Raw genomic sequence first — 17,789 nt, 5'->3', positions numbered from 1 at the left:
ACAAATCCAATGTGGTGGCATTCTCTCGTAATCCAAGGCTCACTGGCCAGTCGTGTCTAAATGCAGGCAAAATAAGGGATGTTATCTAAAAATCAAAGTGGACATCCAGAGAGGAAAGGCTCCTGAGGTTGGGCTCTGGCTTCCACATGTACCAGTATGCACGCCCATCCACATACGTGAATACAAAAAAACAGTAATAAACCGACAAATAAGAGTGGAAACTAATATTCTCACAGGAAGGAAATGAAAAGGTTATGTGATGGGCTGCCTCGGGGTCTGTTAGCACTTTGATTCCAGTTCTCACAAGAAATTGAATTTTCGGGTTTTGGTGGAACTTTACACCATATGTCTATTTGCCTGTTAAACTCACATCCAAATGGAATCATCATCACTGAAGTATTATTAATCTCTTCCTTTAAGAATTAAAGGATGTTCCTAGGGGTTGTGTGGAGTGTACTAGAGATCTTGTTTTTGTGGCTTCAGCTTCCCATGACATAAGTTCACTCGGCAGTTACACTTCACACTGGGCATGTAAATGACCAGGTTCATGGTTAACTAGTAGATTTACATCATGTGTGTATTTGTGTACGTGCAGGACATGTGCATGGGAGTGGAGTGCCGGGGGAGACCAGAAGAGAAGTGGAGTTGCAGGCACTTGACATGACATGTGTGAGCCCCCCCCCCCCCCCCCCCCCGCCACATGTGTGCTGGAAACCAAACTCAGGTCTTCTGTTAACCCCTCGACCATCTCAATCCATCCCAGAGGAGGAACACATGCTTAGCGAAGGAGAAAGAAAATCCCTTTTGGGACATAACATGATATTTTATGATACAACGGGATGTGCTGTGATAACCCTTTGTATCTGCTATAATTTGGCTATAATTTCTTCGGGGCCTCTTACTGTCAAACCCTTGTCAACTGAATGCAAGTTGACATCCCACAAGAAAACAGTAATTACCCGTTGTAACACCTTTCACCGGAACCTGCTAGGTGATGTGGAAAGCATTTCACACCACTGAAGGAAAATGATGCTCATTTAACTTCTCCACAGTGGCAAGAAGTGCAGTGCCCATCTTTGTTTAGACCCAGTGGGAAGCAATAGTCGGAGCATTTCATTCCTTCCTCATGGCACGAGGTATGACTTAGATTTTTGAGATCAGGATTGTTCTTGACCTCCTAGCTGGAGCTTCCTGTATTGACTTAATGCTGCACTTAATGTCCATAGAATTCTGTGTGAGTATAAGGGTTCCTGTGTTTACTATGCCATGGTGGAAACTATTCATAGAAGGGGGAGAGGTGATTTAATGTGGCTCACAGTTAAGGGAGTGCAGGTCCATCATGGTAGCAAGTCACCTTGAGTACATCTTGGGGGCTGCAGCAAGAACAGGAGTGGCTGGTTACGTTGTTGCAACTGCCAGGAAGCAGGGGACACAGGTCAGTACAACTCCTAAAGCCTTCACTCTGGCATTCCTCATTGTGGAACCTTAAATGTTCCACAGCCTGCCGGAGTCACCAGCTGAAGACTAAGTATACAGGTGCACAAGCCTATGGGTGGTGCCATGGCAACAGAGACTCTTGGAAATAAGGATCATCCAATCCAGGGGCTCTCAACCTGTGGATTGAGACCCCTTTGGGGGTTATAACGGTTTCACAGGGGTCACCTAAGACCATCGGAAGATACAGATATTTGAATTACAATTCATAACAGTAGCAAAACTACAGTTATGAAGTAGCAACAAAAATAATTTATGTATGGTTTGGGGTCACCACAATATAAGGATCTGCATTAAAGGGTTGTAGCATTACGAAGGTTAAAAATCACTGATAATCCCTGTAGGAATGATTGACATGTCCAATTTCAACTGCTGTCTACTTTTGCCAAGTTTTCTTGGGTACAGCCATGCCCGATGTTGGAGATGCTTGCTGTGGCTGCTGAGTAGTTGTTGCCAAGAGCATATGGCCCATAAAGACTAAAATATTTACAATGTGGCTATGTAATAAAATGTTCTTACAAAGAAAGAATGCTGACCCTGCTCTATTCATAAATTAAAGGTTATTGCATTTGCCTTTTGTTTCTGGTAGTATAGTTATTATCTGTGCCACTAAATTATATTAAAAACAAGAAGGGCATTCAAAATGTGAAAACTTTAAAAGACTTTGACACGCCAGCACCGTTCTTGGGGTGCAGAGACAGAGAATATCAGGCTTATGTGCGAATGCTTTGGGGGAGATTTGCAAACATGATTCAGAATGAAAGTGAGGAGTGCCTTCCCTTACAAGCATCTCAGCGTTTGATTATTTCATATTTAAAAATGGCTTAATTTGGTGATAAAAATAAAATTAAAAGGGGGAGGGGAGCTCTATTAACATTCTATTGAAGGCAAATATGAGGCTTCCTTTGGAAATGTTAGAATCCATTTCTTCTAGAGAGAATTTAGCTAGCTTCATGATAAATTATCACCCGAGAACAAAGCAAGAGAGAAATTGGAACCTTCAGTTCTGACTTCACAGAGCTTTAACTGACAGGCCCTGTTTTAAGCTCCCAGGCACAGTGGTTAGTCACAGAGTCCCTAGGAATGGGTCCGAGCAGGTTGCGTGGATGCCTCTAGCCTGTTTCCTTTACAGCCCCTCTTCCTATCCAGGGATCTCACAAATGCATTAAAATGAATCGAGGTGTTTTTTGTTTTTTTTTTTCTTCTCCTCTCCAGCGGGTGACAGAATGAGACACTGAATAAACATTTGTTAAATAATCAAGCTCTCTACAACCCCTTCACCTTAGTAACAATTGATAGTGAACACATAGCCTTCCCCAGACTTCCCAGTCTGGCTAGTCTAGTGAACGAGTTAGTTAGTGCTGGTGGATCTTACAGGAGAAACCAAATGGTGCAGTCTTAACTCGAGGAAGCCTGTTTTTATCCATATAAGTTATACTCAAGAGCTTCGCTATCCATCCATCTTCTCACTCATCAAACATTTATTAAGCTTTCTCTGAACTAGATATTAGGAAATAATGGTAGACAGTGGGAAATAATGAGAACATCGATTCCCTGGAGGATGACTTAGACACAGGTGATAGATGGGTACAGATGTGGAGTGGCTGTCTGGTTAGTAAGAAACTGTCAGGCATCACAAGTGAATTGGGCCACAGAAACAAGGAACTGAAATAGGCGAGGTACCCTACTTGCTGCCAGACTTGTATTCGGGCTAATATTGACAGCTGTTAGAAGACATTTTTGTTCCTCACAGTGGCCCTTGGTGGTGGTCAGTGTGTGCTCAGTAAGAATGGTATGGGCATCAAGACTAGAAAATTTGATCACATTCTACAGTAGCTTTTATCGATATAAAAGTCATGTAGTCCTCATTTTGCATGCATTTAGGATTGGCTCTTGGACCATTGGGGATACCAAAATCCAAGGATGGTCTCCACCCACATTTCACATGATATAAACACCACCATTTCCCCAATACTTTAAATGTTCGTTGGAGACACTTAGAACTAATAAAGTATATTATGCTATCTAAGTAGTTTCCCACATTACTTGGGAAATGAAAAAAAAAAAAAAACTAGAAGGCTGTTTATATTCATGAGAACACATTCTTTCTTGAATACTGGCTGGTTGGCTGGTTGGTTGGATCCCTGAAAGTGGACCCCGTATGTACCCAGCCCTACTGCACTTGAACTGGAGACTCTACTTGCAGATGGGGCTTAATCTCTGACCAGGAAGGAAGGAGGTGTGATCACCATTGGAGACTTGGCTAATGCTGGATAGTCAGATACAAAACTTCAATGGAAGAGAAAAATGGGTGTGGTCAGTTTTATTTTTTCTTTTGTAGGCTTCCTGTTTTGGTTTGGTTTGTTTTGGTTTGGTTTGGTTTGGTTTGGTTTGGTTTTTCGAGACAGGGTTTCTCTGAGGCTTTGGAGGCTGTCCTGGAACAAGCTCTTGTAGACCAGGCTGGTCTCGAACTCACAGAGATCCACCTGCCTCTGCCTCCCGAGTTCTGGGATTAAAGGTGTGTGCCACCAACGCCCGGCTAGGCTTCCTGTTTATTGAGTGAGAATTCATGTTTCTCAGAATGCCTGCTTTCTCTTAGAGATTCCTCCAAAGAGTCGCAGCAGCAATGTTAATTATAGCTGGAGACCTAGATTGGCTTTGGCTGTCTGCAAGTTCATCATTTTTTCCCCTTCATTGTCTTGAAGAGAATTTTTCTGTTCTGAGAAAGCAGTGGAACTTCACTACAAAGAAGGAACACACCCCCATTATGTGTTTGTCATCTTGTCATTGGCGAGAGTTATAAAAAGAAACCACAATCCCAGAGTCGAAACCCTGTCACCATTATGATTTTAGCTTGGAAAGCATGTGTGCTCTTCTGGGTCTTCTTAGGTCAATCTGATAATCATACCGGGCAGGGACTTCCATGTTTCATTTCCCCCTTTGTCACATGATTGTAATTGTCCAATTTATACACTGCTACCCTATTCTCATCATGATCTAAGACAGCAAAATATGATACACAGGCAGTGATGTTTCTTAAACCATTCCTGGAGGCAGCACGGGGCTTGAACCTTGTTCCTCTTCTTTAAGCATTTACCCCAAAGCCTCCTTTAATGTTTGAGACCATAGCTAGTTTTCACATCACCCCCACCCCCCGACCCGACATCCTGCTGCATCCTTGTATTGCTTTCTACATGGCAATGTTACATCTCCATGTCCTGTGACCATTTAGTTTTCTGCTCCATTTCTTCCCTGTTTAGACACTGCCGTGCCCCGTCCTACATACTAATTACTGACTTTTTGCCTCTGTGGTGCTTGGTTCATTGTGTCACATTTTCCCATGTGAAAGTAGACTGGGAGCCTTGGCAAGGAGGTTAATGGATTTCAGAGTCACTCTTGTTTAGCCCTGGAAGTCACAGCAAAGTAAGAACCAGTGGCTGACCCATTTTTTTTTAAAACCAGACTACGGCCAGCTTCGGCTGCAGACCAGTGATGGCTTGCACGGTGGTGGTGGCCATCACAAGTCACACACTTTAAAGAGTAGAAAGTGAGCACGCACTTGTACCTAAAGCACCACTCTGCCCGGTGGAACAGAAATAACCCCAGACTCTAGGACACAGTACACTGAGACCTCAGTAAGATTCTGTTATGAATTATATTGTATTATTATCTGCCTTCTTCTGCATCTCAATTCCCTCATCATTAACATTTAATACTTAACACCATATTTGGCTCTTCAGAGTCTATATTTTCAGTAACTCCACCCACACATTCTGAAGCCATTTGTTCATCCTTACCCTATCCTGCCCACTGTGTTCAGGACCATAAATTCAGTCTTGAAATCTAAATAAGAGGACATTTGTAATTTTTGTTTCTGGGGAGGGTTGTGAAGTAGGCTTAGCTTTAACACAAATTTTACAATAGTTTTGTTAAGGTCCCCCCCCCCTTAAGATTTGAAGGCCCGAGTTGGGGTGGATCTTACGGCTAAGAGAGGCTTTAGGTAATTAGTCTCAGGGGGATATGGCGAGAAGCCGCTTACCTTTGTAAAATAACATCTTCAATTAAGCTGTATGAGAGAGGAGGAGGGGAGATTTCCCACGCAGAACATTCCCACCAAATCCATTGGCCCCATTCATCACCACAAGTAAAGTAACAAATATTGAATGTGACTGTATGTCCACAGGCAACCTGCCTCACTTCTGCCTCCATCACTGCTTTGGACCAGACTCTCAGTGTTCCATTGTGGCTAATGGGGAAAAGTATCTATTTCACACACCCCTCTGGTTAACTCCCCTTTCCAAGGCAAGGGTAGAATTACCTTCAAAGCAGTCATCCCAAAAAACGTGTGTGTGTGTGTGTGTGTGTGTGTGTGTGTGTGTGTGTGTGTGTGTGTGTGTGTAGAAAGAATGGACATTTCATGAAAACTCAGTTTGGCTCTTTGCCTTGTTTTTTTTTTTATGTTGTTTTGTTTTTTTTCATTTGCCTGTTTTAGTTTGGATATTTTAAAGACTTCTTTTAAGTGTTTAAAACTGGGTTAGACCAAGACAAACCCTCCTTTGGCTTTCAATTTCAGTCTTCTACTTGAGAGCTGTTAGGACATAGCCTCTTCCATAAAGGGTCGATAGTCTTATCTTCCACCATTTAACTACCTATGATACTTTAAATAAGTGGTTGTCTATGACAGTCGCTATCATTATTCACATTTCAGAAACTTTTTGATGTCAGTGGGAATGAATGTGACTTTAGATAGCCGGGTGCAGCCCTAATTTATGGAAGAGTACAAAGGAGGTATGTGGTAGTCATGGACAACCCCAGACTAGCTCTGAGATCTCTTAGTAGCTGTGTGTGTGTTTCTTCCATATCTTCACAATCTTGCTAAACCAGTTCCTGCTAATAACCTACCAGTGGTTTAACTTTCGCTTCCATCTGTGGCCGCAGACCCATATCTATATAGCTCTGATCGTTTAATTTGCTATTGGTAATGTGTCCCACTAAGCAATCAGAACGTGTCTTCAAAAGCGTTCTCTAAGTATTCATTTTCCAGTCACCCCACAGCCCTGGGAACTGGAATCCCATTTGTAGAGCCGACTTTCAGAAGGTAAGATGGAGACCAGATAACGTATGCTGCTTCTCTGCCAACTGAAAGCAGGCCTGGGCTTGGAGCCTGCTCGCCGTGGAGCGGTTTCTGGTCTCTAAGTGGCATGTTTATTTGCACTGGAAGTGAAATGACACTGACACACACAACTTCCATCGTATTGTTCTTTTGAAGGATTCTTTTTTGTTAGCTTTCTTTGCCTTTTGCTTGCTTTGCCAAATGGGCCTTCCTTCTCTCCAAGAGCAGCTGAGAGAATGATAGAAAACCTGAAGGAGTCCGACGAGATCTCAGTTCTTGGTGTGATGGTCTGTTTTTCTTTCCCCAGGTCCACCATCTGCTCCCCTCAACCTGATTTCAAATGTCAACGAGACGTCGGTGAACTTGGAATGGAGCAGTCCTCAGAACACGGGTGGCCGGCAGGACATTTCTTACAATGTGGTCTGCAAGAAATGTGGAGCTGGTGACCCCAGCAAGTGCCGGCCCTGTGGAAGTGGAGTCCACTACACGCCACAGCAGAATGGTCTCAAGACGACCAGAGTCTCTATCACTGACCTGCTCGCACATACCAATTACACGTTTGAGATCTGGGCCGTGAATGGAGTATCTAAGTATAACCCTAGCCCGGACCAGTCAGTGTCTGTCACTGTGACAACCAACCAAGCAGGTAGGAATAATTCCTATTAAGTCATGGGTGCCGAGCATCATGAATTGTATTCCTGTTCTGAAATCAAATCAAAACCTGTTATAAACCTAGAATCTGTTAGAATGCAAAGGATTTGGGAGAGGACAGTTATTAATATAGCAAATATTGTATTGCTTCAGACAGCAGATGCATACCATGCCTTATATCAGGCAATAGAAATAAAATGAAGAATCAGACAGTATGACTGAAAGACAATGATGACACATTAGTAAACTGGGTCAGTTGTATGCATTTTACACTTGATTTGCTTCCTTTGTCTTTTAAGAGTTAAATATGTGTGAGTATATGTGTATATGTGTATGCATATGTGTATATATGTATATAAGTAGAAGAGCCTATGAGCATCAAAGCATGAGAGGCCAGAAGAGCCTGGGGTCTATCTACCTCTAATACTCTCAACCATTTCCTTTGAGGCAGGGTCTCTCCCTAAACCCAGCCCTTGTATTTTCTAGGGTAGGCTGGAAGCCAGCAAACCTCAATAATCCTTTTGGTTCTGCCCCACTCTGGTGATATTAAGGTGTATGCTGGATGTCTGGCTTGTTAATGTTGTTACTGGTATTTGAACTCTAGTCCTCATGATTGTTCAGCAAGCACTCTGGACCACCAAATCATCTATCCAGCCCCTGTGTTTGCTACTTAATCCCCAAATCCGTAGATGGACATCACAACACTTACAGATTACTAAGATCTTAAATTTGATTTTTACTAAATCAAATCCTCGGATCTGTTGAATTATCCAACAGATTAGCAGCTGCTGTGTGGTATTTTTGACTGAAATCTGATGATCCCAAGACTGACAATAACGTTTGCTTCGAATCAACTGGCAGAGCTAGCTACTAGGTGGCATAAGTTAATCACAGAGGTTGTTTTGGAGGATTGAGGGCAGGCAGACAGGAAGTAGTAGGGTGGGGCTTAGAGAGGGTATCAGAGCTTTTGGATGGAAGAATGAGCAAGAGAAGGTCACTGGTTGCTTCCTGGGTGCTTCTCTGATCACTCAGGTTCTTACCCCAATATTTGACTCCCAAGTTTTATTGATAAAGAATAAGTAGGCAAGTGCATCAAACAGCTACAGTTTGGACTGTGTTCTTAAATGTAAAAGACTGTAAATAATCTACATGGTTTTATATTACAACCAATTGTATAAACCTTATTTCTGTAAACAAAATTGCCTTAAGAAGCATGCTAGTACTGTGTGATAACATGCCTATACAGTCCCAGTATGTAGGAGGTTGAGGAGGATGAGTAGTTGGGGGCCAGCCTGGGCTATGGCCTTTCTCAAACTCTACCCTACCTTTCAAGGAGGATGCATGCTAATTTTGTAGACATTTGCCTAATTGACTCTGACTGATCTGAGCCGCGCGCCCCCTCCCCGACCCATTTCATCTATATCATACATCAAACAGAGCTAATGAGAAAACTGTTTGAGTTTATTACAATTCTGTCACAATCTTGAATATTAAGAAGTGCCGGAGACTCATGGTTCACAGGTGGAGATCAGAGAACAGCTTTAGGATGGGTCTCTCCTTCCACCTTGGAAATCAAGGGTTCCACTTAGGGGAGACTTTTCTGGCAGGTACCTGGTGAGCTACCTCACTGACCAGGTTCCCTGTTATTTTTAAAGAGTTCAGGAGTAGGAGGAAAGTGTCTTATTGTGACATTTGTATGATAGCAAGCATGACCAGAAAAGGACTGTTAGTGGCCCTCAATCCTACTGTCTCATATTTCACTTTTTAATGTTTCTGGAGCTGACCTCCAAAGTTGAATAAAATGTGCATATTAACTGATTCAGTAATGAAAGTATGCCAGAGACTTTATTCAAATCCATTTTTCCCATTTTACTCAAATTTCCTATAAAAAAAATTTTAAAGAGGAGCTGCCATAAAAAATGTTTAGCTGTTGAAGTATGAACACTCTTAGTTGTGAACCATCTATGTATATGTTTGCATGTGTGCAGATGCATGTGTCTGATTGTACATTCATGTGTGTACCTATGTATTGTAGAGATCAGAGGACAACTTTGTTGCTTGATTGATTTATTATTATTATTATTATTATTATTATTATTATTATTATTATTAGTGAGGCATGTGTCTCACTGGCCTGTAACTGGCCAAGTAAGTTATGCTGTTTGTCCAGTGAACACAAAGGATTCACTCATCCCTACTTTTCCTGTTACAATAATTTGCCACCAAGCTTGACTGTTTTTTTTTAAGTGTACACTTTACCAACTGAGCTATGACCCCAGCCCCTGGACTTTTGCCTTTTAATTTTGCACTTTTAGATCGTCAGCACTGTTTGACACTGTTTCACTTTTCTAAAAAGACTAGAATGGTGTCAGAGGTTTTAGAAGTATCACAAGAGTAATCACAAGTAATGTTGGTGTGTGTTGTTGGTGTGTGTGTGTGTGTGTGTGTGTGTGTGTGTGTGTGTGTGTGTGTGTGTGTAAATGCAGTGGAAATATCACAGCTCCTTGGGCCATCATTGATGCCATTGTACAACAAGCAGCCAACATGTACAGAGCAGTCTCCACACTTAGAAGAATCTGGTTATGACCAGTCAGTCCTTAAATTCAGTCCTTACCCGTCCTTTTTCACCCACAGTGATGGGGTTTGAACCCAGGCCTTTGTGCACACTAGACAACCACTCTTCCACTGAGCTTCATACTCAGTCCTTTCTTTTATTATCTCCTTTTAATTACCCTCACACAAATAAGAGCATTGTGTTCTGAAGCAATTTTAAACTAGGGCTGGACCTTTTGAGGCCACAGGGTCAAGTTTGGAGTCATTTTCTGGCTGAGGGCAGCCCTTGGGAGATGGAGTGGAGATAGTCTCCATCTCCACAGAGTTTAGGAAGAGACTTCCATGATTCTTCATATACTTAAGGGCTCCAGCCAAAAGATTATGTCAGCCCTTGCTATGCCAAAAGGTCCAAAGAGCACAGTGAAGGCATGTTGAAAGTCTTCCACAGGGGTAACATGTGCAAGAACTTTATTAGAAAGGAAGGAAAGAGTCAAAACTTTTATGAAAAATGTTGTTGTAATTATTTTAGATCTAGCAGAAAAGTGGACAGGTAATTCCTCTGGAACAATGAAGTGTCTTTTTCCCTGTCATGTTGAGCAATCCTGCAGGGAGACTTGCTTAATAGGACAAAACTTCATCTCTTTATTTTAATTTTCATGGAGGTGGATGCTGGGAAGCTGTTCAAAATTAAAAATAAATCTTTCAATAAGGAGACCTCCTATGAGGTCGGCCAGAAAGTATTTTTGCTCAGTAGAGAATTAACATATGTGTGCAGGGCTGCCTCCATGTCCTGCCATACTTTGGAGTTCACTGATTCAAACTCATTGGGTAGTTTGCCTTTGCTTAGCAATCCCTTTCCTCATAATAGTGAGACTTAATAATGTAGGCCAAATTCCTGGGTGAATGTAGCAGTCATCAGCTCTCTCAAAGCTCCCCTAAGCATATTTACATATGCACAATTATATTCTAATTGCATTTGGTTCCATCATGCCATTAAATTAGATTCCTTAAGGACCTTTATGGGCAATGATGGCTTACTCCATAAGGAATACGTAGAATTAATGGATGTTAGCACTTAGTACCTAGAGACCTCACAATTGTTCTCTACCTTTGCTGTGTTTTCGTGGTTTGCTGTTGTTATTTTGTTTTCTTCTATGAGTAACCTTTAAAAAGACAAAAACCAAAAAACAAACCAAATATTGGATAACAAGGAGAACATCTTAGAGTAGACAGGGTCTTTCCTTAAGATTATTATGAAATCCAGGCATGGGAGGAAGAGGGAACTGAGATTGATATGTAAAATAAGATTGTTTCTAAATTAAATAAAATTTAAAAAAGATTACTAGGAAATCAAGAATATTCATGTATTTAGCCTGGCCTGTTCCCATTGTGAGAAGAAAAGAGGTATGAGGTTTGGATTTCGAGGGGCTTTGATGGAAGGCAGTGTGAATGGGCTGTGCTCTCACAAGAATGTGTGAACCATTTGAACCCAGATAGAGCAACTGCCTTTTCCTCTCCCCAGGGTTCAAAAACAATTGACATAAAGGACAAAGGAAATCAGAGTATCTGGTGCTTGATTATTGATAAGTTGATTGATGGGTGCCAGCTCTGTAACTGACCAAAAGGGCTTAATGGCATGACAGTAGGCTGATGGCAAGGGTCCTGCAGGAAGGAAGCCTGTGGTGAGACTGCAGAAGAGTGAGCATTCTGTATGTGGTGTGAAAATGCCCCCACTGCTGAAGGAGATGTCACCACTCCATGTCAGGATTGATGAAGGAGATGTCACTACCCCATGTCAGGAGTGATGAAGGAGATGGGGGTTGGGGGTGGAGAATCTACCTAAAGTGTCACCACATTAAATAAAGCCTGAGGGGGCAAGCTCCTCCCAGACTTCCTGTCCTTCAGGGCAGGCAAAAGAAGTAAATTGAGGTTTGTCTTCCTGTATCTTTTATCCTGTAGCCACTGTTCTGCCTTTTGTTTGGGAAATTATCTTGGTGTTTATGAAAAGTGGATATGCAAACTGCTGAGTGATTTGTTTTCTTGAAGGCTTTCTTTCAGTTTACTTTGACTTAAGTAGACCATGTCAGGCAAATGAATACAGGGTGTGTTCCTAGGAGAGAGAAATGCTGTGTAAATGAAACAAGGTTTTCCTGGCGAGGGAACAGAATTGTGATAGTTTTCCTTAAAATGCTGTGGGAGCAGCCCGTGCTAATATTGTTGAGTCATTTTTTTGTTTGTTTGTTTTGTTTTGTTTTTACTGTGCATTCGCTGACCTCCTCAGGCTTGGTATGTCAGCTCTGATACAGCTCATACTTGTTTGTCTTAAATCATTAGTGACCTGACACCTGTGAGTAGTTTTCTCCACTAACCCTGAATTGCATCCACTTTCTAAAGGGTATTTTGTTTGTTTATGTATTGAGAAAGTGTATATGGGTGGGTGAGTGTTCACAAGATGGTCCATGGGGGGGGGGGGTCCTTCCATCATGATCTATACGGCTGTAACCACTTTTACCTGCTTGAGCTATCTCACCAGCCCCAGTGTATATGTTATGTGCTTGTAACCAGGTGAAAAAGATCTGGCCACCTCCAGGTAACCAGGTGAAAAAGATCTGGCCATCAATAGTGTTACAGTGACAAACATCTACAGCACTGAGTCCAGAAACCTTCAAATATTCTATAGATTATGCGATTATTTAAACCTGCCCTAGCCCAAGCCTTCCTGTGGGATCCTATGCATTCGAATGTACAGTTGAAAGCCACCTTGACTTTGGAGTTGATGAGTTTATTCTTGAGGATAATATTCAGAAGTAGATGTTAAGAGCAATCCCAAGGCAGGAATCAGCATAATGTTGCCACACAGGTGTGACTTTACAGTAATGCTCATCTCCTAAAGGCTTCTGTAGCAGTGCTTGCACCGGGCTCTCTGTTTCCTTGGTTGAACTGCTGTAGGCTGAGAATATAATTTAGTCATTGCTGTTCTCAGGCAGTTGTCAGAGCCTTCAGGTGGCTCTCTGTAAACCTTTCCCAGTTGCTTTGCAGTCGCAGGAACCGGTAGTGCTTGTTAGACTGGCATTGTTCTTTGGGGTTGCACAGTTAAGGAAACTGCAAGAAGAAAGACACACCACCAATAAAGTGGCGTGACACTTGGCCATGACACCACGATACCAAATGTAGTGGCAGTTACTGAATACGTTTGTTGACCTAACTTTTATTTACAGTAAAAACAAATGGGTTAACTCTGTCTAGTAGTAATACATCCAATAAACTCAAAATAATGAGAAAAGAAAAGAAAACAATTAAGTACAAGAGGCACACTGTCTGTTATTACTCAACTGGTTAGTTCCCATTCTCTCTTTCTCTGCCATCTTTTAATTAGACACATTATGTTATTTGAGTGGGATAATGGCAAACAGTGGGAATTCTCATCCCCACTGGGTATAATTGCTACCTGTCTTCTAGATGGCAGAAGGAAGCTTCAGGGAGATGGTGGGAGAAGGAAAAGAATCTTGGGGCAATTGAGTGAGGGATGTACCACAGGCATAAAGGGACCAGGTTTTCTGGGGTCTGAAGCTGTTAGGCTTTGTGTGATTAAGTAAGGCTCAAAATAAAATTAAAAAAACAAAAACCAGAGTATGAGACCCATGAAGGTTCTTAGTTTCCTGTGTCGCATTCTGACAAGGTTAAAGAGAATACAGTTGTCAGACAAGGAGACCATTGCATTAGAATGCTCAAGGCGAAAAGAGGACAGGAGAATTTGGCTCACTATAAAAGGTGCTGGAAAGCAAGGTCATAACTCAATATGAATCTGGCCAGTGCTTAGGTGTGAGAGGCAGAGGCCATACTGGAGATTGCCGGAAGGAGGAGGTGAGATCAAAGGACAAGCAGAAATCACATTCCCATTGCTTTTAAGAATTATGGTGGAAGCCAGTGCTCAAATGAAGTGGACTCAGGACCAAGGCTTTTCTTTAAGCTTGCAGAAGGAGAGGTGAAAAAAAAAAAAGCAACTTATGAGTAATGCACAAATGTTAGCCGTTTTCAGTTTCCTACCTCCCCTGTCCTCAAACAACCCATAAACAATGGCTTTCTACAGAGCTAAAGACAATCTAAAGATGAGTAATAGTTCGTTGGCATTCGGACATGTGGAATTCAGATTTTGGCCTCTATGAATAAAGTTTTATTGGAACACAAGTCCAGTCATTTGTTCACATGTTGTGTAGGAGGGCTTTCTGGCTCCGGAAGCATGGTTGGGTAGCTGTGGCAGAGCAAATGACCGGCAGTGAAAACACAATTAACTCTCTGGCTTTACATTTATTTTTTAAGCTGGTCTCTGCTCTGGCATACTAAATCAAGAACGGGGAGTAGTCAGAACGGAGGTTGAGATGTTGAAATGGCCATGCCATTTGTGGGAAACTGTGCTTCAGGGGAAGGATGTGGCGGCTTAGCACCAGGTTAATCCATATGAAACAGTTTGTATTTGGCAAGACTCATTATTTGTAAGATGTTTTGATTGTGTTAAAAAAAATTAACCAAAGTAATTACGATTTCAAACATGCCTTTGCTTCCTTCCACCGCAAATCTTTCCCCACTGATACTCAAATTTAAATGTGTGGAAACGTCCTTCTCTCATAATGTTGATGTGCACGGGTTCTCCTCAGCTTTTAAAATCAGCTTACATTTTTTTAAACTTTATTATTATTATTGTGTGTGTGCCCATGTGTGCATAATATGTATGTGTGGGACATATGCCACAGTCAAAGGACAACTTTGTGGAGTCAGGGTTTTCCTTCCACCTTTATATGAGTTCCAGACATTGAACCTCAGTCATCAGTCTTGCTCAACAAATCCCTTTCTTCTCTGAGCCATTTTGAGAGCTTCTGGTTCTCTTTAAAGTCTACATCCTTAGTTAGCACTGTGTGTCTTCGATACTCACACACTCCGATTGTTCTTGTGGTCCTCCTGAGATGATCTCCTGTTTGCTTTCATCTCCAGGAGATCATGCTATTTTTTCCTTACCCCTGCAACGTTTGAGGGGAAAACAAACAATGGAACTAGTGATATCTCCCAAGGAACTAAGACTGTAAAAAAAAAAATCCCACTGATCTGTTGTCTGTGCATCCTTTTTGGAGGGTAATGGTCGGAGTGCAAAAGTGGTGGCTACTTGAGAGACCTTTGCTTACTTGGGTAATTATAAGCTTGGCCAAGCACACAATGGGCTTCAGAGAAGCCAGGCTGTGGTTTTCTCATTAACAGCTCTGCTCCAACCACAGGCTCCTGGTGTAGTTCACAGTCCTTATGAAATGTGTATTTGAAAAGCATAAAGTGCAATTTTTTTAAGGAAAAAAACTCTTGGTTTAAACTTATTACCAAAATCGATTTATTTCCATAGAATATTTTTGCCTCCACTGTAATTAATAAGCCTCCACATCAATTCATTATTATAATTTTAAAATCAAATACATGAGAAGTTCTATAAAATACAGGGTTGTTTGTTTGTTTGTTTGGGGAACCAGGATTTCTGGATTCATATTTGTCATTGGTACCCTAAGGCCCAGTGAGAAGAAAAAAATGAAAAGCCTTCCAAAGGAATCTACTAAATTATGTAACTTCAAGGTTGACTGAGCAGCATAGACAAATGGTGTGTCTAGAGTGCCCAGTGGTAATTATTGTGTATAAGTGAAAGTTCTCATTGTTTAGGGAGGTAAATATTTCATTCTCAGAAAATAGAGGTTGGTTTTTGTCTATACACCAAGCCAGAGAACACTTTTTTTTAATTCCATTTGCTTTTCTCCTGCATAAATATACACACGTGTTCATTTATGAGATGGGAAATCCACTCTTACATGCTCTTGGCAGTGTAATCCTGCTTTCTTTCTCATTTCTCAATGTTGAACTCCACTGCCAACCAACTTGTACTCTCTGGAGACGCCATCAAGAAAAACAAATGCCTGCCTGAGATGAGAAGTGTGGGACTCACATGGGTTTTAGGTGTCCTTCCAACTAGCAAATTTAATCACTATCTCCTTGGAGTAGCCAAAGGAGACTCCAGAGTCCACTATTGAACATCAATGAAAAGATGCAGAGAAACTTTATCAAAGCTTCCATTAACCCCCTGCTGATATCCCTAAACAGGACAAATCCTGTCTGGAGATCTAAATTCTACAGGGATTAATTGAAATCTTTGCCCATATCTCCCAAAGATAGAGTCATGGCATGGCTATTCACCAAAACAGTTCCCGGAAATATGGTCTTCAGGTAGATCAGAAATATTGCCTTAGGTTTGTAATTTGTTCAGAGAAGCAAGCCTTAGCATTGGAACTTTTATTATTATTATTATTATTATTATTATTATTATTATTATTATTATTTAATTATCTTTTCCATGATGTCCACCTGACTCTGTTGCACTCAACACATGAATCTCCTTTCTCCTTCTTGGCTTGTGCCCAAAGTACAATGAGAGTTCTCAAATGTATAATAGTAACAAAAGAAAGTAGGTGCCACACATTTGTGTGGTCACCTGCTGAATGAACATGGTGGCTTTCATTAAGAAATAAATATCAGTGACACTCTGCTCCCGTTTATTGTTATCAAACTCAAAGGACACAACCTGTGTGTGCCCCAAGTCAGGTCTGGGTACCCATCCTCAATAAGCCAACCAAAAAAAGCCAACTTAATAGTAGAAAAAAGTAAACTTATTTACTAAGTAGAAAAAGGGAATTATATTTTAGTGTGGCCTCTTTCAGAAGAGGGACAAAGAGTTCCAGCAAACTCCCAAGTCTTGTCCTCAAGGTCCTGATGCAAGATTAGCATATCAATAGGGGTCAATATGCAACTCTAAACAAGCACAGTAAAGGTGTGGCCCGGCCCATCACTGACCTATTGTCTGGTCTTCAGTCCCATCCTCTATAAGGTGGTCTGGTAAGTAGTTAGATATGAGTGAAGTCTCTTTCTGGTCTTCAGTCCCATCCTATAAGGTGGTCTGGTAAGTAGTTAGATATTAGTGAGGTCTCTTTCTTATACCTTTTCTACTCCGAGCAGGAGAGTCCTTGTGTGTGGAGTGGGGGTGTCGGTCCTGTTTGTTTTCAACTAGTGAAATGGGGAGAGAAACTTAACTCAAGAGGAACATCTTTATTTCTGCCAAGCCCATTACAATGAGGGTCAGTTTTAGGAGAGGTGTGAGAATCCAGATAAGCAGCCTTCAAACTGGTTACTGTATAGACACAGAGCAGACAAACCACTTAAACTTATAATCCTTTTTCTGGTGGATTAATTGCTAAGCCTTAGTAGTTCTCTACTGAGCCATCTTTTGTGTTTTGTTATAATGAAGCATAAGGGCCACTTACTAAAATATAGCCTCTAAAATATATTATGGTGAAAGTTACAGGACCTTGACACATTTGTGCTATTTTTCTATCGCTGGTGGAAGACTTGAGTCAGAAAGGAATGGAAGAGTGTACCCACTGTTTTTGCTCTGCAGTTCCCAAAGGATACCATAGATGGACAAATTTCTTGGGCAGTTTGAGGCACACTTTCCAAAACACCTTTTTGGATGAAAGCCACAGAATTGATGTTTTTAAGAAGATTTCGAAGGAACCTTTGGTCCATGGCATATGTATCCAGCACTTAGAGGCAGCTTCAGTTTCTCAATTGAGAGCTAAATAGGGATCCACCACCAGCAGGCTCCCAGTATGTAGCACACTTGGGTAGGATCCATCCATTAGAACACACATTGAAAAAGGGACAGCTCACAATGGCTCCCAAGAGAGTTTGTGTTTGTCTAGATAACATAACATACTGCAAGCAGTAAATCTGCCACCTTCAGAATCAACTCTTTTTGGTGGGGGAGGGTGATTAAGTGTACGTGTGGGAATAAAGTAAGGTAGTGGAAACACAGCTTCATCCCAGCTAGGCTCTCAAATGTGGTAGTAGCAGAAGGCTTCCTCAGGCATTCTCTGCCCTCGCTAAGGTAGCCAGGGAC

The 17,789-nt window shown here is 41.6% G+C and overlaps 1 protein-coding gene across 2 annotated transcripts in view; it reads left to right on the top strand.

Annotated features, from left to right (window-relative positions):
- Epha4 (EPH receptor A4) overlaps positions 1-17,789 on the top strand; it is a 132,840-nt gene that overhangs the window by 72,885 nt on the left and 42,166 nt on the right. For both annotated transcript variants that reach the window (XM_035439250.1, XM_035439251.1), the window contains one exon: positions 6,915-7,253. In XM_035439250.1, coding sequence (XP_035295141.1) covers positions 6,915-7,253 — 339 coding nt within the window. The remainder of the gene's footprint in view (positions 1-6,914; positions 7,254-17,789) is intronic.

The sequence above is a fragment of the Cricetulus griseus genome, chromosome 2, assembly GCF_003668045.3.
Source record: "Cricetulus griseus strain 17A/GY chromosome 2, alternate assembly CriGri-PICRH-1.0, whole genome shotgun sequence".
Classification (NCBI taxonomy): Eukaryota; Metazoa; Chordata; class Mammalia; order Rodentia; family Cricetidae; genus Cricetulus; species Cricetulus griseus.
The sequence above is the reverse complement of the archived record's forward strand: the minus strand, read 5'-3'. Positions and strand labels throughout refer to the sequence as shown.